This window comes from Sus scrofa, chromosome 3 (assembly GCF_054392235.1).
Source record: "Sus scrofa isolate SSC_HxYL_T2T_F1_AM1 chromosome 3, Sscrofa_HxYL_maternal_Yorkshire_Landrace_v2.0, whole genome shotgun sequence".
Taxonomy (NCBI): domain Eukaryota; kingdom Metazoa; phylum Chordata; class Mammalia; order Artiodactyla; family Suidae; genus Sus; species Sus scrofa.
This window is the reverse complement of record NC_139385.1, coordinates 63,581,088-63,608,917: the sequence shown is the minus strand read 5'-3', so window position 1 is coordinate 63,608,917 and position 27,830 is coordinate 63,581,088. Positions and strand designations below refer to the sequence as shown.

The 27,830-nt window shown below is 41.6% G+C and overlaps 1 protein-coding gene across 3 annotated transcripts in view; it reads left to right on the top strand.

Moving 5' to 3' along the window:
- The window catches only part of SLC9A4 (solute carrier family 9 member A4), a 63,030-nt gene extending 51,610 nt beyond the window's left edge, over nt 1-11,420 (top strand). For 2 of the 3 annotated variants that reach the window (XM_003354711.4, XM_085016090.1), the window contains 4 exons: nt 1,146-1,242; nt 5,434-5,565; nt 6,260-6,347; nt 10,455-11,420. In XM_003354711.4, the coding sequence (XP_003354759.1) occupies nt 1,146-1,242; nt 5,434-5,565; nt 6,260-6,347; nt 10,455-10,810 (673 nt within the window). In that variant the 3' untranslated portion in view covers nt 10,811-11,420. Of the gene's footprint in view, nt 1-1,145; nt 3,153-4,304; nt 4,806-5,433; nt 5,566-6,259; nt 6,348-10,454 lie in introns of those variants that run through there. The other variant, XR_014839647.1, reaches the window with a different exon arrangement.
- The last annotated feature ends 16,410 nt before the right edge of the window (nt 11,421-27,830 follow it).

Genomic DNA, 27,830 nt, shown 5'->3' with positions numbered 1-27,830 from the left:
GGGTGGCTCGTGGTGAAGGAGGGATGCTGGTCACGGAGGAGGCAGGAAGCAGTCAGCCACTTCTAGAATCTCAAAGTGTCCAGTGTCTCTGAGCTGGGCTGGTTTTCATGGTGGAAACAGTCTCATTCTCCCTGTAAAATATGATTTTAGTTTCTTTCCTATTCTTTAACTAGAGATAAATCCCTAAAGGGACAATTCCAAGATACATGTACTCATAAATGCCCTCCTAAAGTGTTAATGCCACCGAGATTAGTGCTACTCAAAATGTGGTGAGTGGAGCGTGTGGTCCATGAGCTTGAAAGGGTCATCTTATTTCTATTGAAGCTAACAGTTCAACACTTGGTTTGCTTTTGTGGTTTACAAAACCAATTTTGTGGTTTACTTTTTAAAATTTATATTCCCATAGGTTTTTATTTTATTTATTATTATTTTTTTTAAATGAGTCTGTTTGGAGTTCCCATCGTGGCTCAGTAGTTAGAGAACCTGATTAGCATCCATGGGGATGTGGGTTCGATCCCTGGCCTTGCTCAGTGGGTTGGGTGATGTTGCCGTGAGCTGTGGTGTAGGTCGCAGGCGCGGCTCGGATCCCGTGTTGCTGTGGCATAGACTGGTGGCTACGGTTCTGATTGGACCTCTAGCCTGGGAACCTCCAAGTGCGGCCCTAAAGGACAAAAAGACCAAAAAAATAAAAAATAAAAAAGTAAAAAAAATGAGTCTGTTCATAATAGGTATGGAGGAAAAAAGTAACTGGTTGGTCGCCACTTTAAACCCCTTTTTAAAAATGAGTTAGAGGAGTTTCCTAGTGGCTCAGTGGGTTACGGATCAGCATTGTTGCTGCTATGGCTTAGGTTTGATCTTTGGCCCAGGAACAACTTCCACATGTCTTGAATGTGGCCAAAAAAAAAAGGAGTTAGAATAATTTCCACATAAAAGCTACAGGCAAAGAAGCTGTATGTTCAAAATGTAAGTCAAGACATCAAGACACATGTGCTTCTGACATTTCTCACAAACCTCCTAAAACAATAGGAGAGCTCATGGAAAAACAAGGGTTCTGGAATTAGAACTCCCAAAAGTAAACTGATGCTTTTGTAGTCTTCTTGCCAAAGATGGAAGAATAATGCTTGTCTTCCCACCAATGTTTCCAGGGCTCAGAGGACACAAGAATCCAAAAGACTCTCCCCTGAAGATGTGGAGTCCATGCGGGACTTTCTGACACGCAACATGTACCAAGTTCGACAGAGGGTGTGTATGAGATGTGTTCTTGGAACCAATCCTTCAGAATCAGTTCTTGAGCACATTATCCTCTCCACAGCAGCTTTCTTGCTGAACAGTTTCTCTCTGCTTGGTCTGGAGAACAGAAAGCAAATTGTTACATTTCTGTGGCCAAAGTGGCACCTGTGGTATAAAGAGAAATGCAAATCCAGTTGCTGGCCCTAGGGGTCAGGCTGCCCTAGCCCTGCAGCCCAGAGCTTCCAGAACCAGAAGGGCTCCCTCCTCCTCCAGAGACAGACAAGTGGGGGAGCTCACCCACCGTGGAAGAAAGACTCCATGGAAGAAAGGGCTCCCTCCCCCTCCAGAGACAGACAACTGGGGGAACTCACCCACCGTGGAAGAAAGATGGCCCCAGGATGCAGGCGATGGTGGAGTTGTCTCAGTGAGACAGACTGTAATTGAGCTGAAAAAACTGAGATAGTTTAGCTGAGACCCTCGAAACTACAGTGCTGAAAACTTAAGGGGAAAAATAAATGAGACGTATTAGAGATGATATTTTTCAATTTTGGAAAAATATGTGGAGACTACACTAGCCCTTGGGAACTGGTCCAGAGTGCACAGCAAAAACATTTCAGCAGCAGTGGCTGAGTCCTCCTGAAACTCTGATTCAGTTAGATGGTGTTTAAACTTGTGGCCTCTCATTAGGAGTTAAGTTTGAGGATTCCATTGACTTCTTGTGTAGGATTGTAAGTGAGTTCATTGTGAGGGCCTCGGCTTTGGGGACTGTGTCATAGGACCCCCCCCCCCCAAATCATCCAGACAAAGCTCCTCATTCTCAAGTAGAAGATGCTGAGATTAGCAGAGTTGTGTATCCGACTTGTGTAAGGTCACAAAACAAATTTGAGTTAAGGACCCAGGTCTTTTTCATGCCTACCCACGTTCTTTCCCTTACTCCAGACTCACAGAATCCAGGGAAAGTAAAACTTTTCTGGCTCCGCTTTTGGAAAGGTCAGTGATTAAGGGGAATGTACCAGCCAAAGACTCTGCACCTGCTGGAGAAGCAGAGGTCAGCATCGGTCAGAGCACGCCTCGAGTCAGCAGCTCTCAAATCATTCCAAGTGAAACTGTTTCAGAAAGACTATCACATTCTGCCTTAGATAAGTCGTTAAGAACTTCCTGGTTTGCAGAAGGCCGGCCAGCTTGGTGGGGACCAGAGGCCAAAGCGTGCCTGGTACTCTGACTTTCCTCGTGTTGGTGGAGGTTGAGTTTGGGGAAAGTCCAGAAAGAGCGATAGAGATTCCGGAACCAGCCTGGTCTAAAATGAGCTGAATTGCCCATTCTCTTTTTTCTCTTTTCTGTAGGTTCCCTTTCTTCTCCTTCTCCTTCTCCTTCTCCATCTTCTTCTTTGTCTTTTTACAGGTACACCTGCAGCAAGTGGAAGTTCCCAGGCTAGGGGTCAAATCAGAGTAGCAGATGCCAGCCTCTGCAGCTTACAGCAACCCTGAATCCTTAACCCACTGAGCAAGGCCAGGGATCGAACCCATGTCCTCATGGATCTTAGTCGGGTTCTTAACCCACTGAGCCACGATGGGAACTCCTGTTTTCTTCTTCTTTTACTAGTGCCTATTCAGTTTGTCCTCCAGCTTGCTCCCTCCTATAGCTATGCAGAGTCCCCATTCTCATTACCCCAAATGAGTCATTCACAGTCCCACGAGGAGAACATATACAGGAAACAGAGGGGAGTTCTACCTCTGAGATGGCTTTTGCTTCCCCTTTTGTTACTTGGGAGGGTGAGACCCACCAGTCCTGCCCTCTGTCTTTCCTCCCTCACCCTGTCTTTACTAGGTCATTGACTCCTCTCCTCCATTATGGTCCTCTCGCTTTCTGGAAGGAAAGAACCACTCTCAAGATGCAACCCAGGGAGTTGCCATTGTGGCTCAGTGGAAACAAATCTGACTAGCATCCATGAGGACGCAGGTTCGATCCCTGGCCTCGATCAGTGCGTTAAGGATCTGGCGTTGCCATGAGCTGTGGTGTAGGTCGCAGATGTGGCTCAGATCTGGTGTTGCTGTGGCTGTGGCATAGGCTGACAGCCACAGGTCCAATTCAACCCCTAGCCTGGGAACCTCCATATGCTGCAGGTGCTGCCCTAAACACACACACACACACACACACACACACACACACGCAAAGATGCAACCCAGGGCAACTGTCTGTCTGCTTTGTTGCTCGTGAGAAATCTACAATTCTGAAGATTGTCACTAAATGACATGGTTAGTCCTCTTGCCTGGGTGACAGGTTCTCAGGCCCCACACCATGCAGGGCGATGCTTGGGGGCATTTCTTGGTCTGCATCTTGGGTGAGACCATCTTGGGTGTCAGGAGCCACTTGAGGTCAAGGCTGGCGCACGTGTAGGTTTCATGCTGGGCATCCTAACCCCGGGTCCATCTGAAACCACAGATCCTGCTGAGCCTGTTATATCTGGAGGGGCTCTGCCACACCCTTTGGAAGCCACAGTGCTCAGCAGGTCCAGCACAAGCTCTTCATTGGTGGGGAAGCTGAGTGCCAGCCTCTGGAGGGTCTCCTGGGACAACCAGCAGAAGCCCTGGGGAACTCCGTAGGGAGGAAAATTGAGAAACACTCAGTTTCTAAGCTTACATGTGAAGAAACTGGCCCCAGCACAGACCCATGGGTGGTCCCTAAAAGATCAGATCACACTCAGAATTTCCACATACTTTCAAAGAGAGAAGACCATTTATGCAACTCCAGTTCCCTCTGGCAAATCTTAAATGCTCATCTAGAATGCACTTCCTCCCATAGAGCTCAAGTTTAAATGGGAAATACAAGGTTTTTCTGTTGTTGTTTAGGGTTTTTTTGGGTTTTTTTTTTGTTTGTTTGTTTGTTTTTTGTTTGTTTTTGTTTTTTGCTTTTTAGGGCCACACCCATGGCATATGGAAGTTCCCAGGCTAGGGGTCAAATAGGAGTTGCACCTGCTGGCCACAGCCACAGCCACAGCCACACCAGATCCAAGCCACATCTGCGACCTACACCACAGCTCACGGCAACGCCAGATCCCTGACCCACTGACCAAGGCGAGGGATCAAACCCACATCCTCATGGATACTAGTCAGGCTTGTTACCACTCAGCCAAGACAGGAACTTCCCATAATTCATAATTTTTAAAGCTCTGTGCCTACCATGACATTTGGCCCATGGATCATTTGCTCTCCTGCTGTCAAAGTAAGAATCCTGGTTAAAGCCTCCATTGACCAGGAGTGATACCTGCAGTCCTGATCCTATTATCCAATGGGACCTTGGGCCAGCAGAAACAGGCTATTTGTTGGTGAGCTCTTAGAGAAGGAAGGGAGAAAGAGATTCCCATTAAGCACTCTGCATACATCTGAGGACTGTTGTTGGTCTGTGGCTCAAGACAAATTTTCAGGGGTTGCCTAGCAGATTGGTAGGTTAAGGATCTAGCCTTGTCACTGCTGTGACTCGAATGACTACTGTAGCACCGGTTTGACCCCTGGCCCAGGAACTTCCAACTTCCACATGCAGTGAGCATAGCCACAAATAGAAAAACAAAAACAAAACACATTTTCACTGGCCTGGGTGAGGAGGACAAGGAAGACATTTTTCATAAAACTAAATTAATTCCGTTTGACAAATTGTTCTTTATCTGAGATTATGGCCTTCCTACTATTTGGATTAAAAGGCTTTTTTCCTTTTTGAACTGATGATGGTGATACTAACTGGTTGATTTTTTTTTTTGGAATGTGTCTTTATTTGGCAAAATTTAAAAATAGCAACCTTATAGGAATTGCCAAAGTAGTTTTGACATCTCCCTGGTCCGTAAGCACTGGCCTAGCTAGCAGAGCAAACACAACCTGTGAAAGAGGGCACATTTATAGCAGTTGAAGTCTGCGGATGCTTCAGGGAAGATCCCTGAGAGGGTCACGGAGGAGCAGCAAAAACAGGGCCCCTGCTGTGCAAGCCAGAGCACGGGCTCCCACTGCAGCTCCATCCTGATGGGCTGGCCCTGAGCTTGGCACTTCCTCCAGGGCCACAGCTTGCCCCTCTGTCCCTAAAGCCAGTGCTCAGAGGCCCAGGTCTTGTATTCTCACTCATGGAGGCTTTGTTCCTTTTATTTCCACCGTGTCCTGAGCCTGGTTGTTGGACGGGAGACTTCCGGACGTGTTTGACATGCCCTTCTTTCTGCAGACACTGTCCTACAACAAGTACAACCTCAAACCCCAAACAAGTGAGAAGCAGGCTAAAGAGATCCTGATCCGCCGCCAGAACACCTTACGGGAGAGCATGAGGAAGGGCCACAGCCTGCCCTGGGGGACACCGGTGAGGAGGGGCCTGACCCAGCCCCCTAGCAGGGCCTCCCTGGGGGATGACCTTCCATATTTAAACCACAAACAAAACCACTACCTTGCTGCCAGGGAGAGACAAACCTAGTGGGTGCAGGACCCCAGGCACCCCCTTCTCTGAGCCCAGGGCCTTTGGGACCTGAGGCCTCTGTCTGCGGGGTCCTTCCAGGATGGATCAGTGACCAGAGTGCCCTCGCTGCGCTGTGAAGCTAGGCCAGCTCCCATGGTGGCTGGGCACTGGGCCTTCAGGGGAGCCTCCTCCGTGGATGGGGCCCTGGCTTTAGGAAGCTTCCTTCTCCCTGAGGCAGATGCAGTCTTGCCAAGACTCCTGGGCCTGATCTTCATAGCACCCACCCTGCATCAGAACTATGCCACTCACACAGTCTGGGACTTCCAGGTGGAGGTTGGGTCTGGAATAAATCCTAGTCCCTACTCTAATCTCAGTGGGGCTGCGGAGTACCTGTGAGAGGTTTATCATGATCTATGCTATCAAGAGAAGGGAGAGAAGTATATTGAAGGCAGGAGTGTTGTTTTCCTTAAACTAAAGTAACTGAAGGCCAGTGGCCCAGCCACAGTGCTCCAGTAAGGGTGTGCAGCCTTCACTTTGTTTGCCATGTGAAGCTCTCAACTTCGGTGGCTAACTGCTTTGTATGTCTCTTTGTTACCCGCAGGCTGGTACCAAAAACATCCGCTATCTCTCCTTTCCCTACAGCAACCCTCAGCCCACAAGAAGAGAAGTGAGGGTGGCTGAATTCACAGGTAACTTGCAAGCCAGGCTGCTTCTCTCTTCAGTAAAAATTCAGATGGTAAATATTTTCAGGCTTGTAAACCAAAAGGCAAAAATCAAGAATGCTAAGTACATATATGACAAGAAAAAGGAAAAAAAACACAAATGTTTTATTAATTGAATTCAGAACTTCAGTTAAGAACACTGAAGCCAAAATGCATATAATTTGTACTTATCATGAAATATTTTTCTTTTATTTTTGTCCAGCCCTTTAAAAATGGAACAACCAGTCCTAGCGTAGGGGCTATATACCGAAAGGTGCATTGGGGTGGGTGTACCTGGGGGCTGGGGGTCGTTAGTTGCTGACCCCTGTCTTAGGGAAACAAAAAATGGGCACTTTTTTGACGTCGTGGGATTTACTTGTGGCTTAAAAGTTGCAGAATTCTCCAAAGTTGGCTAAATTTTACCGAAATAATTTCGCCAAATTTACTGATTGGATGTTTCCCATTTAATATCTTTTTTTTTTTTTTTTTTTTTTTTTAGGGCTGCACCATCAGCATATGAAAAGTTTCCAGGCAAGGGGTCAAATCAGAGCTACAGCTGCCAACCTACACTGCAACCACGGCAATGCCAGATCCTTAACCCACTGAGCAAGGCCAGAGATCAAGCTCACATCCTCGTGGATATTGTCAGGTTCATTACCACTGAGCCACTATGGGAAGTCCTAATAACTACTTCTTAAATAGAATTCTTACAATTACTAAAACTGACTATTGTTGTAATAAAAGCTAAGTTATTATTTTTTAAATGTGTATAAAATGACTTTCTATTAGCATAAGGTAGCATAAAAGCATATATTATGTCATGTTATCTGTTTTAATATTCCTAAATTTTTAAGACTTACATTGGAAATTTGATTAAACTGAATGCATTGAATTTGAGAATTAAATCTTTAAAAAGTAAATATAATTAGTCCTTAAAATGAAACCCTTTTTTCTGATATAAAAAACAGTGCTTGATATAAATTTAAAATCAGCTAGACAGAAAAGCATAACAAAGAAAGTTAAAAGCACTTGAAACCCTAATACCGAGAGGTAATCACTATGGAATATTTCAGTAAGCATCCTTCTATAATTCTCTCTATATCATCCTGATCCTTACCCTGCCTGGACCTGATACAAAGCAAAACAAAACCCCAGGAGTTCCCTTGTGGTACAGCGGGTTAAAGATCCAGCATTGTCACTGCAGTAGCTCGGGTTCGATTCCTAGACAGGAACATCTTCATACCGTGGGGGAAAAAAATTAGGATCAAAAACAAAAAAAACCCACAGTTTAGTATGATATATAAAATCAGAATATAGTCATTGTTTTTCAACATTTATGAATTGTCTAGTTCCCTCAACCAGAGATTGTGAACATATTTTAATGTCAGTAGATATAAACCTAGTAAATCATTTTAATGACTTAATAATATGAAACCCCCATAACTTATTTAGCAGAATCCTTATTAACAAGTATGTAATATACTGTCAGTATTTCATGAATGGAAGCCAATGACCCAATAATTGCTTTGGATCCCTTGTGATTGATTTTTTGCACAAATAACCAATTACTCCTTTAGTATATTTTTCCAGAAGCAAAATTTTTTGATAAGAAATTACATCTATTTAAAGTTGCCCTCAGATCAACAATTGTTAGAAAGGTAATTTCCCAACATTTTTAGCATCACTGGGCTATTTCGAATAAACATTTGAGTAATTTACTATATGATAGGATAAAATCTATATACCATATTTAACTTTCATCTGAGTCTTGTTGATTTTCTGTGAGGGTGAACATTTTTTCATATTTCTAGAGGCAACTATTTCTTTTGAGGAAGTTTCTGTTTCCACCTTTGCTCATTTTTTTCTGTTTTTTTTTCTCTTAAAATGAATTTGAAGAATATTATATATAATTTGGATATCATGCATTGTCATATAGTTGTTGCCAATAATTTTCCCTCATGTTTCCCATTTATCATTTAGTTTTTAGATATACTTGTCATTCAAATTGTTTTATTCTGATGAATCAAATCTGTTCAATCTTTCACAGAAAAATTAGAAAATGATTCACTCAGGAGTTTATTTTATTTTATTATTATTATTTTTTTGTCTTTTTGCTATTTCTTTGGGCCACTCCCGCGGCATATGGAGGTTCCCAGGCTAAGGGTCGAATCGGAGCTGTAGCCCCCGGCCTACGCCAGAGCCACAGCAATGCAGGAGCCGAGCCACATCTGCGATATACACCACAGCTCATGGCAACGCCAGATCGTTAACCCACTGAGCAAGGGCAGGCATCGAACACACAACCTCATGGTTCCTAGTCGGATTCCTTAACCACTTCGCCACAACAGGAATTCCCGCTCAGGAGTTTAAAATCTAGAACTTTCATCATTTAATTTTCCCGTTTCAATTTCAAAGATATTTATCATTGTGTAGATGAAGGAAGAGACATTTCAGATTGTTTTCAATGGCTAAACTTCTGCCTCAAGCACCTTCTTTTCCTCCAACATGAAAATGCCACCACCTTTGTGGTACTAGCATCATTTACCCCAATCTAAAGATTTTTGGACTCTTGTTTCTCTTTCATCGATCATCACTAGTCGATGTCATCCACTCCCAGGCCACATTCTTGTACCTAGAGTATTACTTTACATTAAACAGAGGTATAACACACACAAAAGCAAAAGCAAGCAAACAAAACAAAAGAACCCCAAGTGTAGGGTGTATAATAGATTTTTTGTTTTTGTTTTTTAAGGCCTCACCCTCAGCATATGGAAGTTCCCAGGCTGGGGGTCTAATTGGAGCTATAGCTGCCAGCCTACACCACATCCACAGCAGCGTGGGATCTGAACTGCATCTGCAACCTACACCACCGTTCATGGCAATGCCAGATCCTTAACCCCCTGAGCGAGGCCAGGGATTGAACCCAAGTCCTCACGGATACTAACTGGATTCGTTTCCGCTGTGCCACAACAGGAACTCCCAATGGATTACTTTTTAAAACTCTTCTGGGTGCAAACAGCTAGTGCCACTTACGTGGCTTGAATGGTAGAAAAAAGTGAATGTTTCACAGTCCTTTCTTGAGATGAGCATCCGCATGCATCACAGGCTATGGTAAAGATGACCACACAGCAGCCTCACTTGAACACTAACGTACAAATCTGAAGTGAAGTCTTATAAATAACCTACAACAGGATATCAAAGGAATGCTGCACCTTGCAAAGACAATTTATCTCAGAGATGGGGGGTATTTAACATTTAGCAACACATTTACATTATTCACCAGATTGATAGGTCAAGGCATCCTCAATAAATGCCCTAAAAGACATCTCATGCATACTTTCAATAAAAATGATAAAACGCTAGGAAAATATATATCAGACATATATGAAGATAACGTAAAACTCCACTTTTGCCTGCTTCACTTCCTCTCTGTAAAGAGGAGAATATTGATTATTGCTACAAAGTGTTGCTCTGCGGTCAAGCCAGTGGGTGCAGTTAAAACTCTTAGAACAGCACCTACAACCAAGTAAATGTGCAGTTAACATGAGCCATTATTAGCAGCACTGAGAGACCTCAAAGAAGACTTGACATGGGTGATGGAAGGAAGGAAGATGCTTTAGAAACATCAGTTCCACGTGAGTTAATCTAGATGTGGGATGAAATCTTATTCCTGATGAATTTTTATTTATGGATGTAAAAAAAAGAAAAAAAAAAGCCTAGATAAAACTCACTGTCTTCATATCACAGTACCTTGTAGGCTTCAGTTCAGTAATACTCTTTGACAACCCAAAGCATGGTGGTACTTTTATGGCCAATTGACCTGATCTTGTGAAAAACACTCCCTCTCTTCCCTGAGGGAGACCAGACTTGATACATGGTTTTCATGAATTTCTGTTTATTTCTAATACTGTGCTTAGCGCTTCCACCCACCCCACCTTGGGGGAGCAGCCTGGGAAAGGGAAAAACCAGGCTGATCAGAAAGTTGCCAAGGAGCTGGAATAAAAGAAGGGCTCTGCTTCTCTTGCGTCTGGATGTGAGGTCTCCAGTCTCTGGTCTCAAGTCCTGTTCTCTCCCCCTTTTGTCATTCTTCCCTAGATAATGAGGGCAGTGACTCAGAACTCCCACCTGTCACATTCAGCACACGATCTCGAAGAGGGTGGCTGGAGGAAAGACGCCAGACACGAGACACAATCCCGATGAAGAGCTTACACAGAGGAGGGAAGCCTCCCAACTTTGGTTATCAAAGAAATATGAGCCCAGAAGAGCCTGTGGGTGGGAGCAGAAGGGCGGTTTGCAGGCCCAAACCGCTCTTCCACGTGGTGGATGAGGAGTATGAATCTGGGGAGGAGAGTGAGGAAGAGGCTCCGGCGACCGGGTCCCGATGGTCATCTGAGCACGGTCCCAGCAGGGACCATCACAGGTCCCATAGCCCTCTGCTCCGAAGGAAGTAGTGTCCTTGTCACAGAAAGAAATGCTTGAGTGTTTCTGTGATTTTCCAGGGCCCGTCTTCCTACTCTTGTGAAAGATGGATGTTCAGAGTTCCGAAGAGAGTTATTGAGTTTGGGTTTTGTTTTTCGGAAGCTATGAGGCCTGCCTCTGTAAGAGGCCAGGAGGCTTTTCAGAGGACTGGGAGCAAGCCTGCTGGCGCTGCTGCATTCTTAGCTGCTCTGCTTGGTAGATGAGTCCCTGTGAGGGATAGATGTTAATCACCCAGGAATCATTCTCTCAGCGTGTCTTTTATGTGATTTATTGAGATACAAGCATGACCAGTCAGTAATTCATTCTTCCGGCCTCTACACGCTTGCAATGTCTAACCAGGTTAGAACCAGGAGGGGCTTTGGAAATGGCCTGGCCCAGCCCCCGTGTTTACATATGAGGACACCTTGCCCAGGTCACCTGGTGAGTTGTTGCCTTCATAAAATCATTGTCCTTCCTCCAAAGAGAATGCATTTGATTTTGATTTTATGGGCACTGGGCTATGATTATATGTCTGCAGAGAAGTAAAATTTGTCAGTATCAATAATAGCAGGTGTAATACAGACTATAGAATTAATCTGTCAACTGTGGGCTTGTTGTCTATTTTGTAATTGGAAGGCTTATTTTTAAAATAAGAATATTAGAGAACAGAGAGAAAAGGAATGAGAGGAATGGCGACTCAGTCTACAGAAAGAGAAGGGCAAAGAAACCATAAAACTTACAGATATTTCCATCCCTAACACCTCCTATTGGACAAGCACTGCTGTAGGTAACCGAGCAAGGCCAATGGGAGAAAACCACATCTTTCTGGACCCCACATTGGTAACCCCCCATATTTAAAGGATAAAAACCCCTATAGGATAATAGAGAAGTGGACTCTTCTTCCCTCTCCCAGCCAGTCCTGGGAGCTGTTTGCTTTCCTGTAATAAAGACTTAGCTTGTAGCAAAAAAAAAAAAAAAAGAATATTAGAAACAGAAAGCTATAAACATGCTTTAATAGCAATGACACAAATATAGGGACTTAGTAAAAGTGCGTTTGTGAGATGTGACATTTTTCCCTAGGGCTTACAACCAATTTCCTATTAAGTCTTCCATCCTCATCATCCCCACCCTTGACTTTGAACCTGACACTCCAGCTCATCAACTTTGTTGCCTGACTGTACCTTACCCACTCTGTTCCTCTTCTCTCTCTCTTTCAACCACTTATAGGTTAACAAGGATTTACAAGTGCTATTGATTATGCCAGATAACTAATTTGTAATAATCGGATAGTCAAAATAGCCTTATCATGGCTATTTTTGATATCTGTAACCATCTCCTATTGACTTTATCCTATGCCTCTTTAAGGCCACGATTCAGGGCACCTCAGAAATCCCTAGACTGGACTTGATCCCCTTAATCAAAAGTGATCAAGCTATCTCCTTGCTTCTCAGTGAGTCCACATCACCTTGGACGTGTCACAGGAACCACACTTAAACATGTGCACGTGAGTCTGCTATGGTCTGAAGGAAAAGGAGGATCATTCATTCATTTTTAATTCTTCGTTTTCCTTTTTAGAGCCACATCTGTGGCATATGGAAGTTCCCAGGCCAGGGGTTGAATTGGAGCTATAGCTGCCGGCCTATGCCACAGCCACGGCAACTAGGGATTTGAGCCAAGTCTGCAACCTACACCACAGCTCATGACAGTGCCAGATCTTTAACCCACTGAGCAAGGCCAGGGATCGAACCTGCATCCTCGTGCATACTAGTTGGGTTCACTACCATTGAGCCATGACAGGAAATCTCATCCATGTTAAATTTTATCCATCTCTCAGTTGTATTTCTTATTGCATGATTTTACAGTTTTTCTATGTTTTTAGCTTCTACCAGTTTTTTCTCTTAGATATTACAGTGCATGTAATACCTTGTGCATGGTAGATAATCTATAAATAAGGAAGTGACAATGACATCTTAGAGAAGTGAGGACATCTTAGAGGGACAAGGACAGTAGAGATGTCAGACATTCTCGTGTGGCACCAGTCTGGGTGGGCTTTCCCTGGAAGGACATGAGCTTACCTTGTACAACACATGGACACCAGTGACTGACAGAGTCACAGTGTCCCAGATTCCTATTTTGTGACGTTTGTTCCCACCATAGTCATGGAAGTAAGTAGTGATGAAAGGAGCCCACTGGTCTCTCTTCTTCTAAGTCTGAGATATAAGACTGCCTCTAAGTTATATAAACACTTTAATTTTTTGAGAATTATATATCCCCCCCCCAAATAATGATCAGCCCAAAGGGATGGAAATTCACATAAAACCTCGGGATTTCTCAGGTTTTCTTTTTGTTTAACCCAACAAGTGTCAAAGCAATAGAAGAGGGAGTCAGTGCCTCATTATCCTTAAACCATAGATGGAGATTCGGAGACACATAGGACTCATTTGAAATCATCTTTCCTAGAGTTCCCTGGTAGCCCAGTCAAGGACCCATCATTGTCACTGTTGTGACTATGGTTATAGCTGTAGTGAGGATTGGATCCCCGGCCCAGGAACTTCTGCATGCCTTGGACACAACTCCCACCCCCGCAAAAAAAAAAAAATCACTTTTCTTGAATCAGCCATGTCCTTTGCTCTCCCACAGAACAATAGAAATCCACACTGCAAAAGCCCTTCCCTCTGAGAAGCCAGCAGTGTCTAAGCATTGGTGGACTCCATCCAAGTCTCTTGTTTCTCTCTGAGAAGCTGGTGCCCTTGGGAGAGGAGGGGTGGGAGGTGGCAGGTAGATTGAACCTGGCCCTTTGGTTGGTAGACATCATCATGGAGTCGTCCTTCTGAGGTCCTTGGCTCACCTGGACACTGTCTGTCCAGGCTGCAAAGTTTGGGACATGAAAGGTGCGAGTGGACCTGGAAGCTCTTGCGGGCTTGGACAGCTCATGGTAGAGATGGCTTCTCTGTTCAGTCATAAGGATGTTTTCAAAATGCAGTGTCACTTGACCTTCATCCTGTTGGCCACAGCCCGCTCTGGGCATTGATTGGGGAATGCTCTTGGGGATCAGTGTCACATGATGAGTGTTTCCAACAGGTGCCAAGCAGGGTAGCAGAGGAAGTTCCCTCTTATAGAGGAAGACCGGCTGCTTGCTCCCTGCTCAGTTCAGGGAGGGGATGGAAGCCCCTGGGGGGTCTCCTGGACACACCTTCTCCACCAGGGATAGAATTTGCTCTTTTATCTTTAACACCCCCACCCCCAGCAAATTGAACTCACATAACCCATAGAATCCTATTTCTCTCCTTAACTTTTTTTTTTTTTTTTTTTTTTTTAACTTTCCCAAAACCTATTGATATGGTTGGGCTGAGTAGTCTTGGGTTTCAGTGAATCCTGAAGGTTGAGTAAAGAGGCATTTCCTCTTCCCCATTCAGTGCAGCAACTCTCCCCATGAAGCATTGCCATGTGTTTTCTGATATTTGGGATGACATGAATGCTCTTACTCATCCTCCTCAAACCTGAGGTGATGACACAGGACCTCTCCTGCCTTCAGGCAACCTGGGAAAAGGAAACACAGGCTGTGGGAGGGAATGTGCCATGACCAAGTGGAGATGAGCTTCTGGATGCACTATTACCCTTCCTTCCTGCTATTCTCTCTCTCATGGATTCCATGTACCTCTGTGCTTCTCTTCTTGGAAAAAGCGAAAGCATCATGGGAGGTAGGGCTGGAATTAGCACCTGAGTTCAGTGATGGAATTACCTTCTTACATGGGGGTGACTGCCATGGCAGGTGTGTGGCAGAGCTCAGGTCTCCTGCCCACGGTGTTGGTTTTAGCCCGCAGGGAAGGAAATTTCTAGAACGTTCCTCACCTAATCAAGCACCTGCCACTGAAATGTGGCTTTTTAAGTCAAAATAGTTAGTTCAGAGAACAGGAGCTGAAGTCAGACCACTCTTAGTTGTGGGATCCTGGGCCATTTCATTGTCTTCCCTAAGCTGAAATTTACAAAAATAAGGTAATCATTTTATCTACCTCATAGAAAGGTGGTGAGGATGACATGAGATACTATATGTAAAAGTCTTAGCTTAGTGCTTGTTTTATAGTAAGAGCTTGATGACTAACAGCTCTAATTAGGCTAAAATATATGTACTCATGAGAGAGAACCATATATTGATTGAATCACCCCAAGGGGTATAAATAACAGACATTGGACACCTTTCTGAGAGGTGGCTTGATTGACAGAACAGAGGAAACGGAGAGGCCCTGGGGAGACAGTGTGTGACAGAATTAGAAAGATTTGAAAGCCATCACAATTCCATCCAATGCTCCATCCAGCATTCTTCAACCGACAGCAAAACCAAAGATAAGGTCTGGATATGATTTATGTTTTTCAAGCAATGCGTGTTTATGTTTGTGTCATTACCTCAAAATTACCTCATTGTCTTGTTCTGGGGACAGTTACCCTGGTGTCCAAGGCTAATCATGGTTGATGCTCAAGGAGAGAGTGAGTTTGGGAGCCTTGCCTCTGCATGTTACCCTGGGCACCCAGTGAGAAGGAGGAGACTTCTTTTTCTTGGGGAAACATCAGTGGGCTTGCGTCCTTCAGCTTGGAGTCTTTCCTCTGCAGAGATCTACCCTCCAGAAAAGTGATTCTCTTAACTCACAGATATTAACTGAAGAAATAAGGTTTTAAGAAATTTAAGCGCAAAAAAAAAAATGTTTCTAGTATATTTGATAACTTTCTAAAATTAGGAAAAGTAAGTTTATAATAAATAAAATCAGTGTTGATTGGGTTGAATGTGTTGATGCCTTCTATAGTTTTGGCAAGTCGATTTTACCCACAAATAATACAGGTGGTTTCTTGTAGTTTTTAATTGTTTTCTCCTGGCAAAACTCTGTCAAGTATCTTATTTCTAACTCCTCTTGAGAAAACCCAGCAATGCAGACAGAAAGGCTCCCTCTTAGAACATAAGTCACTGTTCACTGTTAATTGGATCGTAAGGCAAGAGGAATAAAAGAGATGCCTGCCTCTGTGCTAGTCACTCCTCTCATTAGCAAGTGACCTGTTATTTCATCTGCCCACAGTATTTGATTTAATAAATTCTTTTTCTTTCTGAGACTCTAACCAGCTTCCAGGCTGAAGTTGCTCAAGAAGTATGACAGGTGAGAAGTCACAGTCTATACCCCCCAGGCTTCTTACTCAACAAAAGAACTGGGACTGTGTTGTAAAATGAACCAAGAGGGTCACTACTCTGTTTCCAAGCAACTAATACAGATCTCGGGTGGTCCTAAAATTAAGGTATATACTCTGTGCCAGGAAATCTGGTTCAAATAGACCAGTGATAATAGGCAACATTTATAGCGTGTTTATCCTGTGCTGGGTGCTATTCAAAATGCTTTACATACAGAGATGCAGCATCATCCCATCTTAAAGGGAAGGTTATCGGTTTAGAGAAATTAAGTAACTGGTCCAAAGTTTCCCTTCTTCCAAGGAAGACCTTAGGAAATCAGGTCCTTCTGGTTTATAACCACTGACCTAAACTTTCTTCCCAAGAAGAATTGATAAATGACTCCAATCCACACATAGTCGTACTTCTCACTCAGGAAAAGATCCAATGGGTAGAAGCAGAAACTCCATCCTGCCAGAAAAGGACTCTGCTTTACGATGGCAATAAATACAGGGGAAAATGATGTGATTTTGAAAATCTGTTTTTACAGACTTCATGGATGGTCTAAAAATTAGATGACAAGCAAAGTTGATTATTTATGTTAAGATTATTTTTTGAAGACAAATAAAATGCTGTGTAAGTGATTTTAAACTGAGTCTTTTTTTGAATATTAGTTGTATGTTTTTTCCAAAAAACTTTGTTATTGGTTGCCAAATGAGGTCCCTAACCACACAGTCTTCACAGTCCTGGGAAGTTCCACACCACAGCAGGATGCTATTTACTTAAGATGGAAATATAAACCAACCTACTGAAAGGATGGAAGAGGCTAGGGAGAATGGCTTTGATTATTGAACAATTTGTGTAATATTTAAAGAGGAACTTGCACCCCAATGTTCATTGTAGCATTATTTACAATAGCCAAGACATGAGAGCAACTTCAATGTCTATCCACAGAGGAATGGATAAAGATACAGTACATATATACAATGAGATACTATTCAGCCATACGAAAGAATGAAACAATGCCATTTGGATCTGGAGATTATCATACTAAGTGGAGTCAGAGAGAGAAAGTTAAGTATCATATGCTATCATTTACATGGAATCTAAAAAAATAATACAAATGAATTTATATACAAAACATAAATGGACCCACAACCATACAAAGCAAACTTATGGTTACTGGGGGTGGGGGAGGATAAATTAGGAGTTTGGGATTAACAAAATACTCTTTATAAAATGGATAACCAACAGGACCTACTGTATAGCACAGGGAGCTATACTCAATATTTTGTAATAACCTATAAAAGACAAGAATCTGAAAAAGAATATATATTTTAACTGATACATATATAACTGAATCACATTGCTGTGCACCTGAAACTACCACAACACTGTAAATCAACTACACGTCAATAAAAAAATGAAATAAAATTTTAAAAATATTTGAAGAGGAACTTAATTCTTGGTAATGGTGTCATTTATTGAAAACATACTATGTGCCCTGCATTTTACCAAGAACAATAATCACACATTTTAAAAAACTTAATTCCCATGACAATCATATGAAGTAGTTATTAGGATTATTACACCCGCTTTATGGATGAAGAAACTGAGTCTCAGAAAAGCTTTCATCAAGCACACGGAACCGGTCCACGTTTTCATCAGGGACACACCAATGGTAGGACTATGTACCCTGAGAGCTGTCTGACTCCAAAGCTACTCCCCCATTCCCTCAGCTCTAGTAACAGTCTCCTAGCCATTGTAAAGAATACACTGAATAATCTAAAAAGTTGAATATGCTTTATGCCACCACCATCTGAATTCATACTATCACTTCAAATCAAGTAATAATTCGGTTTTATGAATACGCTGCTGCTGCCTTAATGTTCCTTCCTGTTTTAGGTGAGGCTGAAGTGTTAATTGAAGCTAACAGTCACTGTCTCTGGCATCTGCATCTCGGATTAAGTAAAGTGAAATGAGAACAGGAATTATCCTTTAAGCAATTTTTTAAAATTCCAGTCTTTTAATTCCTAGTAGATTATTATCCTTGAATTAATGGAAATACTAGAAATAGAGCCATTTAAAATAAGGGGTCGTCTAGCACCATGGCCGTGGACCTAGTTAAAAGGAAGGAAGGTCCCACCGTGTTTCATTTGTTTTGTTTCCTTGCAGGAATTTTTCTGGGTAGCTCAGAGCAAGTGAAACTTGGATTCCAGGTTTCGCTGGTGCACTGTTTCACCAGTGAATGCCGCTCTTGTTTTGGTTTTGTGCTGGTCCTGGACCTGGTTCAGGAGGCATCCTGTTATCTAACTATGTCATCTTTAGAAGGGGTTTTGTGTATGGGAACAAGGGTATCCTCAAAGTATATATGCAAGAAGTTACATATACAAAAAAAAAACCCAAAAGCAAAGAACCAGGAAGAGGAAAGAAGGGAAAACTTTCTGTCCTCCCCAAAGGGGATATTCTCATAACAAAAGGACAGTCCTCACCCAGGGATCCGCCCATGGGGAAGTCACACAGAGCAGGGCAGTACAAGCCAGCAGTCTGAAGAGCATGGGGTTTAGCAAACAATGCTTGCTGTCCTCCACCCACACTCCTGGAGCTGAATTTCAAGTTCTGCATTGAGACAATACCAGTGGAATTCCTGCAGTTTCACTCCACAACCCTCGGGGCTTAAGGCAGCTTTCTGTTGCAAACTAGCTGGACAAATATTGCAAGAATGAACAATGGATATTAGAAAAGCAGTATACTTCTGTGGTGAATTAGAATAATTCTTCCAGGCAGAATGAGAGAAAACAAGCTCTTTGCAGAGGACCTCAAGGCAGGTCGGGAGTTTCATCAGGACTTGGGGAGGAAGGGTGAATTTGTTGGAGGAGGAAAGGTTTGACTGCGATTACATCGCATCAGAGTGCTTCCTGGTGTTTAGGGCCGGCTCAGGAAAACGTAATACCTAGGGAGATCGTTATACAGTTGATAAATAATTTTCAAGGTCAAGGATGCTTCTAGATTATAAACTCTTTGAATGTCAGCTATCCAGAAAGCCCTGGGGAAATGTCCTCATAAATCCTAAGTGTCTAAGAGCAGTGGTCCAAGCTTGGTTTAGCCCTCTGGGCTCAGTTTTTACAGGACCTCAGAACTCTCTCCAGAATTCCAGACAGTGTAGTCACCTGGCATCAAACTCCTCCCTACTGGCATTTCCGTCTCTCTGGGGACCACCCTACAGCCTCTCCTCCAGCAGAGCAGCATAGACGAATCAGAAGGTCTGGATGTGAGAACTGGTTCCATCCCTTAGTGTTTGTGTGATGTTGACAGAGGCCTTGAATCTGACAAGTTCCCTGTCACTGAATTGAGGGAGACCATGAGTCACAGTTTCCTTGGTCCCTGTCTCACTGTAGCAAAGCTTTGAAACTGGACGTTTTACAAATTTATTAAAGCAAAAGTACATTTTCACAGAAGGAGAGAGGATGCACATGCACACAGGTTAAAAAGAGGGCCTGACTCACTCTGCAGTGGTCTTTATACCCCAGAGTGTGGACCTGAGTGGAGGCCCAATTTGATCTTCTGATTGGTCGTGGGCAGGAGACCTTATTTGCATAGGGAACATGTTATTTAGAGGCCTGGATGAGGAATGGGCGACATCCCTTCTCTATCAGGTAGTGCGCAGCCCAGGCTGGGCAAGGTGGGGAAGGGGTGTTACCATGAGGCAGGGCCAGAGGCTTTTGGGTTTCATCTCCTCGAGGGGACTTGAAGCCTCTAACACTGACCTCTACTCTCCCTCTCCTTGAAGGCCTTGTCCAAATTCCTCCCTTCTGAAACAGAGTTTCATGCAAGTTTTCCTGCTTGTGGGAGCCTGGGTTATATCTCCACATCCTACTAGCCTGCATTTTGACTATTATGTTAGGAGGATGGCGCTCCTGGGAATTTCTCTGCAGTCTCCTGGGGCCTCCAAGTACAGGTGCACAGATGGGATTAGGTATGCATGAGATTTATCAGAAGAAATATCGGTGGGTGATAAATGGGGAGGAAATAAGTGCAGACAGGGAGAAACTTCAGACTGCAAGGCTGGACATACACCTGTGAAAGGAGAGCGGGAAGAAGGAATTGGGTAGGAAGAGCTCAGCCTGCAGCACAGCTCTGAGAAAGTCTTGACCAAGCTGGCAGCTACTCAGTGAACGGTAATTAGTATTTTGAAGTATAACACATATTATCATTTTACTTTTAGGAAAATAACTTGTCTGAGACTACCCAGCTAATGAAAACTGTGCCATTGATGATAAAATATATATATATAGATTCTATAGCCAGAATATTTGTAGTTGGAAAATACAGCTTCACCTCCTCCAGCTGTGTGACCCTGAGCAAGTTACTCTGCATCTCTGTGCCTCAGTTTCTCTATCTATGAAATGGGGGTCATAATATTTCATATCTACTTTATAAAATTGTAGTGAGTTTTTATTTTATTTTTTTAAGGCAGTAAAAATACTTTATCTGAAAGTACAGTTATGGATGCAAATCATTCTATTTGTCCAAATCCATAGAATGTACACCAAGGGTGAACCCTAAAGCATACTAAGGGGTTTTGGTGGAAATAATGTATCAATATAGGTTTGTCAACTACAATAAATGTTTCACTCAGGTGGGGGATGTGATAATGGGTTGGGGAGGATATGCATGTGTGGGAGCAGGAAATATGTGAGAAACCATTGTACCTTATCAATTGTGCTGTGAACCTAAAACTTCTATAAAAAATAAAGTCTCAAAATACAAAAATAATTTGAATTATACACTGTTACGTGAGGATAAATATTATCGAAGAGTGTACAATTAGAAGAAATATTTACAATGGTCACACAGACTACCAGGTAATAAAGATCACACACTTTTGAGTACCATAAGACAGGCATCCTTCAGCTCCTGAAGAATTTAGTCATTACTACAGCCCTAGGAGATAGGTTCTATTAAAATTTACATTTTCACATTCTAAACTGGTGATTCAGAGAGGATAAGTAAATTGTCACAGTTTACTAGGTACTAGGTGTCAGGCCCAGGTTTCCAGTCCAAGTGGTCTACTTCATGCTGAAGACTTCATGCTCTTAACAAGCACTCTATATTGTCTCTCTCTTTTTCTGAATAAAAAATCTAGAGCCTCTATTATATCATTCACAACATCCAGGATACAATCCAAAATGACTCAATATACAAAAACAAAAAAGGAAAACAACCCATGTTCATGAAAAAAATCAATCAAGATTACTAAACAATAATTTCAAAGCTGCTACAACCATGCTTAAGGACATCAAGAAAAATATCTTCAATGAATGAAAAAATACAAGTAGAAACTGTAAAAAAAAGAACAAAGTGGTAGGTAGCATCATAGAATGTCTTTGGGAGTGTTCCTTCTTCTTCAATCTTTTGGAAAAGTTTAAGGAGGATGGGTATAATTTTCTCTTTGTATATTTGGTAGAATTCGCCTGTGAAGCCACCAGGTCCTGGACTTTTATTTGTAGGGCGTGTTTTTATGACATATTCAATTTTATTTCTAGTGATTGGTCTGCTCAGTTGATCTATTTCTTCTTGATTCAGTTTTGTCAGGCTGTAAGTCTCTAAAAAGTTGTCCATTTCTTCAAGGTTGTCAAATTAGTTGGCATACAATTGTTCATGGTATTTTCTTATGTTTTTTTGTATTTCTGCAGTATCTGTTGTGATTTCTCCTTTTTCATTACTTACTGTGTTTATTTGGGTTTTTTTCTCTCCTCTTCTTGGTGAATCTGGCCAGAGGTTTGTCAATTTTGTTTACCTTTTTGAAGAGCCAGATCTTGGTTTTATTGATTTTTTTCTATTGTTTTTTGAATCTCTGTTTTATTGATTTCCTCCTGATATTTATGATTTCCTTCCTTCTGCTGACTTTAGGTTTTATTTGTTCTTCTTTTTCCAATTCACTTAGATGGTGGGTTAAGTTGTAGATTTGAGATTGTTCTTCTTTTTTGAGGAAGGCCTGTATTGCTATGAATTTCCTTCTGAGCACTGCATTTGCGGCATCCCATAGATTTTGAGAGGTTGTGTCTTCATTATCATTTGTCTCAAGGTATTTTTTAATTTCCTTTTTGATTTCCTCTTTGATCCATTGGTTTTTTTGTAGCGTGTTGTTTAGTCTCCATGCAATTAGTTCTTTCTCATTTCTTTTCCTGTGTTTGATTTCTAATTTCATGCCACCACAACCCTCTCATTCCTCCCAAACTAATAAGTGGCTTGGGAGTGAGGCAGCGATGAGCCATTAAGTAGTGTCAACCTTACATAAAGCCATGGGCAATTACTGAAGGAAATATAGAAATAAACTTCTTCTGATTATCTATTATTTCATAGTTTATCATTTTTAGGCAATTCTTGACAATAACTCAATCAGGTGTTACTGCACTAACAGAAAAGAAAAATAAAACTCAAGGAGATTTAAGAAACATGGCTCAAGGTCAAATAACCAGTGTCTTCCAGGCACGCTCAGACACAGTACTAAATTCTGGATATTTTTATTTATTTATTTATGTTTTTGTTGTTTCCTTAAAGACACCCTAAACAATGTCTGTTACATAGTAGGCATTTGGTTGCTACTTATGCTTTTTACAAGTGACCGATTCATTTGATCTTATATAGCAATGTGGTTCCTGTAGCTTTGGGGTCTCAGTCTAGAAGTCAGGGCTCTTGCTTGTCTGGCTGGGTTTTTTATTCCAGCCTTTCTCTAAGTCCAGGCAAATGTCCATTCCCCAGCCTGCCACTGACTCATTCATGAGCTGCTTGAGGGCAATTACCAGCTCAAATTTATCTTTAATTCTTTAAAGCCTAGTACTATACCTAATACATTTAGCAACACGATTTTCACTTTCCATTAAACAAGCCCAGATCAAGGGATCATACATAGCAAGTTCTTACTCCATCCATGTTGTTTAAATGTAAGAATTTTCTAAGTTTTCTGAGCAAGTGTTTGCTTTGGTATAAGATAAGAAAAGGAGAATGAGTTTCTCTGAAACCTAGATATCTCATACAAAGCAGAGTATAGAAACCAAGAAATAATCATGGTAAGTATGACTCAGAAAGAGAGGTAACCAACTGTACTCAAAATGTAGCAATTCATCCTTTCACAGGCTGGTAACAAGGTTACTGTAGGTTGAGGAAAGGGTGGGGAAATGTTTGTCAAAGGAGGATAAAAACAAAACAAAACAGAATGGTGGTTTTGATATTAATGTGATGTTTAGAACACCTGCGCCTCAGTATTTTGCAAATAATCCAATTATACACAATCTTTGTAGACTATATAAATGAAGGGTATTGTTTGCAGAATTTTATGAAAGCTTCCTCAGAAATATACACATCTCGGCTTTTTTTTTTTTTTTTTTTTTTTTTGGTCTTTTTAGGGCTGTGGCCACAGCATACGGAAGTTTCCAGGTTAGGGGTTGAATCGGAGCTGTAGCTGCAGGTCTACAGCCACAGCAATGCCAGATCAGAGCCACGTCTGCAACATACACCAGAGCTCACGGCAACATCAGATCCTTTACCCACCGAGTGGGGCTAGGTATTGAACCTGCAGATGCTAGTCAGATTCATTTCTGCTAAGCCATGACAGGACCTCCCCTCTTGGCTTTTAAAGTAGTATGCTGAGTGAAAAGTGTAACAAGAATTGCAAAGAGCTGGGAGTTCCCATCGTGGCTCAGTGCAAACAAATCTGACTAGCGTTCATGAGAATGCAGGTTCAATCCCTGGCCTTGCTCAGTGGGTTAAGGATCCGGCATTGCTGTGAATGGTGGTGTAGGTCTACAGACACCGCTTGGATCTGGCTTTGCTGTGTCCATGGCATAGGCCAGGTGGCATAGGCCACCTCCATATGCAGTGGGTATGGCCCTGAAAAAAAGACCAAAAAAAAAAAAAAAAAAAAAAAAAAGAATTGTAAAGAGCAGAGTTGTTGGGGAAAATGCTAAGAAAAGTGGTTAAAAGTGTAGTTCTGAAGACCAATTACCTTTTTTTTTTTTTGTCATAGCTTTTACATTGATCTGTGTTATGATGTTGGGCAAATAATCTCCATTTTTCTCATCTCAAAAATGATGATAGTGGTCATGAGAGTTGTCAGGAAATTAATAGATTTCTTGGAAAGCATTTAAGGTATTGCTTGTCCATAGGAATTGCTATGATTATTTACAAACAAAATATGAATCTCTTTCAAACTTTCCTTTGGCCGTTCAATAATGCTGATAACTAGCACACTGCTATGTTTTTAAAGTACTCTTTAATCAAAAGTGGGATGTGGAATTCCCATTGCAGTGCTGCATAAACCAACCTGACTAGTAGCCATGAGAATTCAGGTTCAATCCCTGGCCTCGCTGAGTGGGTTAAGGATCTGGCATTGCTGTGAGCTGTGGTGTAGGTTGCAGGCATGGCTCAGATCCCACATTGCTGTGGCTGTGGCAGAGGCCAGCAGCTGAAGCTTCAATTCAACCCCTAGCCTGGGAACTTCCACATGGTGCAGGTGAGGCCCTAAAAAGCAAAAAACAAACAAACAAACGAAAACTGGGATGCAACTGTCTCCTTTTATCTGGGAGAATTACAGAACCACTTCTAATGAAAGATATTGTGTACTTGGGTAGGGAAGGAATCTTCTGCTGAACAAACTCTGGAAACCTTGGTTTTTCTTGGCTCCTTATCTTCCATCAGTCATATTTAATCATATTGTTACTTGCCACTAAGACCTTTTAATACCTACCAATGTGAGCGATTATGCCAGTGCTTACAATTTACATAGGGCTACCATACATCTAGCCTTGAATTTGTAAGTTCAGCCTTACAGATTCTACCTTGATCTACCTGGTCTTAAATAGAAAAATCAAAAATCACTGTGTATGAATGTGTGATTCTGCACCTGGACCCTCTCTTCTGCTGCATTGAATTATTTTCCATCCCTATTGCCAATATCACTGTCTTAGTTTCTGTATCTTTATAGTAAATCTTGAAACCTCATTCTTCAAACTTTGTCATTTGTTTTCTTTTTCCAAGGTACTTACGGCTATCCTCAGCCTTCTGTATTTCCACATATCCTTTTTTTTTTTTTTTTTTTTTTTCATTTCTGTGTAAGCTTGTAATTTCCATAAAAAGTTCTCACTGGAATCTAAGCTTACTTAAATAATTGTTTGAAGGTTTTTTAAATAATGAATTTAATTTATTAAGAGATATTGGGCCATTTAAATATTCTATTTCTTTTTGAAACACTTTCAGTATTTGTGCATTTCAATATTTTTTTCCATTTCATCTAAGTTTTTAAACATATTGATATGAGGCCATACAAATATGACTTGTGCTTTTCAGCCTTTAGAAGCTCTAGTTTAGTAATTTGTGTTTTCCTTTTTTTTTTTTTTTTGAGTGGCAGGGAACACACTTCAAATTATTTCAATATTTTGAAAGGATTGAGGTTCTTTTTATGATCCAGCACATTATCAATCTTGGTGAAATATCCACATTCACTTGGAAATAAAGTATATTTTGCTTTTGTTGGATGTCTTGCTTATATATCTGAACCTCTTTTCTTATATATCCTTTTCTTGTTTATAATAGCTGTGTTAAAGTCCATGTCTGCTAATTCCAATAGCTGAGTCACCTGTGGATCAATTTTTTTTGGATGATGTGTTATAGAAATTTTGTATTTTGTTAGCTTCCTCAAAATAATAAGTTTTGTTCTGGCAGGCAATTAATTACTGTTATATCACAGTGATTCTGTGGAGGCTTGGTTTTAGACTGTGGCAGAGTGAATTATCTTCAACATTCATTTGTCAGATTACAGAAATGTCTTCTGTTACCTTGGTGAGAAATTTTTATTATGAATGATGTTTATGTTCTATCAAGTTTTTATAGGATTTTTTTATCTTTTACTTTTTAATGTAGTAAATTGTATTGATTGATTTTCTAAAATTAAACCAATTTTCTATGCCTCTAATAAACCCATCTTATTGTTATATAGTGTCTCTTTAAATATTGGTGGATTTTTACTGCTAATAGTTTATTTAAGATTTTTAGATCTGTGTTTCACCATAGAACATATATGTGTGTATGTGTGTATGCATATACATATATGTATATATAAAATTATATGTTATATAGAGCAGGAAGCATAACAGTGGAATATAATCATCACGACAGATATTTTCTTCAAGATCAAGTTGTGAGCTTTTCCCTTCTTGCTTAGCCGTACCAGCCCAAATCCAGTCAACGCTTCAGGGTTCAGCTGAACCTATCTCTTTCATGAATTTGGTCTCTAATTCTTCTATGCATTACGAATCATTTCATCCTCTCTGTCAACAGGTGATTTTGTTATGCTTCTTCTGTATTATATAACACCTCCCGTCTAGTATATCCAGGATGTTTAACTATTTCCCCCACAAGGATGGGGTCCCCTGGAAGGAGAGACCCATGTTGACCAGCATCGCCGTTTCTGCCTTCAGGCCCAGGACCAAGCAGGTGCTCAGCACATGTAGGCTGAACTGGTCTGTGCCTTTTTCTGAGTGCTTTCCATTCTGATGTGTTTGTTCATCATTGTCTGAACTCACTTTCTCTGCCTGCATCGATTCCATGATGCCACCTTGCATTTCTCTGTATTTGGATTATTTTAAATAATAATCAAAATTGTAGCAAGGGTGATGATAACAGCATGATTTGGAACAGATCATGGACAAAATGGCTTGTTCTGACTTCAAAACTCAGCCCACCACGGACCTGGAGTCAAAGACATGATCATCTCTCAGTAGAACAAAGAACTAAGAAACAATTTAGTGCTTCACTTTTCTCCTGTGCAGCAAAGGCCAAATATGAAGAACATTCAAAGACAATGGCCTTAAAACACTTTTGAAACCAATTTCATATCTCTCCTACTCGTGGGAACTCTCATAGAGTGCTGGCACTGGAGGTCATCCTGTTAGCCAAGTTCCCAAAATGTCCCAAACCCAGTCATCAGGCAAGGCCTCGCTCTCTTTTTGTGCCTTCTCTCTTTCCATATTTAATCTTTCTTCTCTGCAACAAATGGACTTTTCTCCTTTCTATTATCCCTCCAACAACCACCTATACTCTTCACAGAGTCTGCATACTAAGCTCCGGGAATCAATTGGATAAAGTCGGTATAACTGAGAAAGGCCTGAATGCCATTAGTCGAGAACAAAATTTCCTCCGGTGGTTAGGAATGGGCAAAGAAACTGTGAAAGTCTTGATTTATTTTAACGTCTCGTCCTTCTCACACTGAAAATAATCAGCTATCTATGATATTTACCAAACTTTAAATATTCACACAGGAGTTCCCGTTGTGGCTCAGCAGATTAAGAACCTGACATGGTGTCTGAGAGGATGCAGGTCCAATCCCTGGCCTCACTCAGTGGGTCAAGGACCTGGCATTGGTGCAACCTGCCCTGTAGGTCACACATGTGGCTTGGATCTGCTGTTGCTGTGGCTGTGGCGTAGGCTGTAGGATGGCAGCTGTAGCTCTGATTAGACCCCTAACCTGAGAATTTCACAAGTCCCAGATACAGCCATAAAAAGAAAAAATGTTCACAGAAATATAATTCTCATAATAACTCTGGGAAATTGCCAGATAATGGCCTTTAGTGATGTACGGACTTAAAAAAAAAATTCTTGGTGAACACAAGATTAAAATTAAAATGATACTAATTACAAAATATGTGGAAAGACATGCCGCAGAATTATGATTTCTTTCCTTAATATGACATTGATCACTTTTCTTTTGAAGTATCAAATGTCACATTAACGAAACAAACTTCTCTCTCTTCTGAAATTTTTTTCCTGGTGCCCTAAGCATGTGACACTTCTCCCTTTTGGGCTAC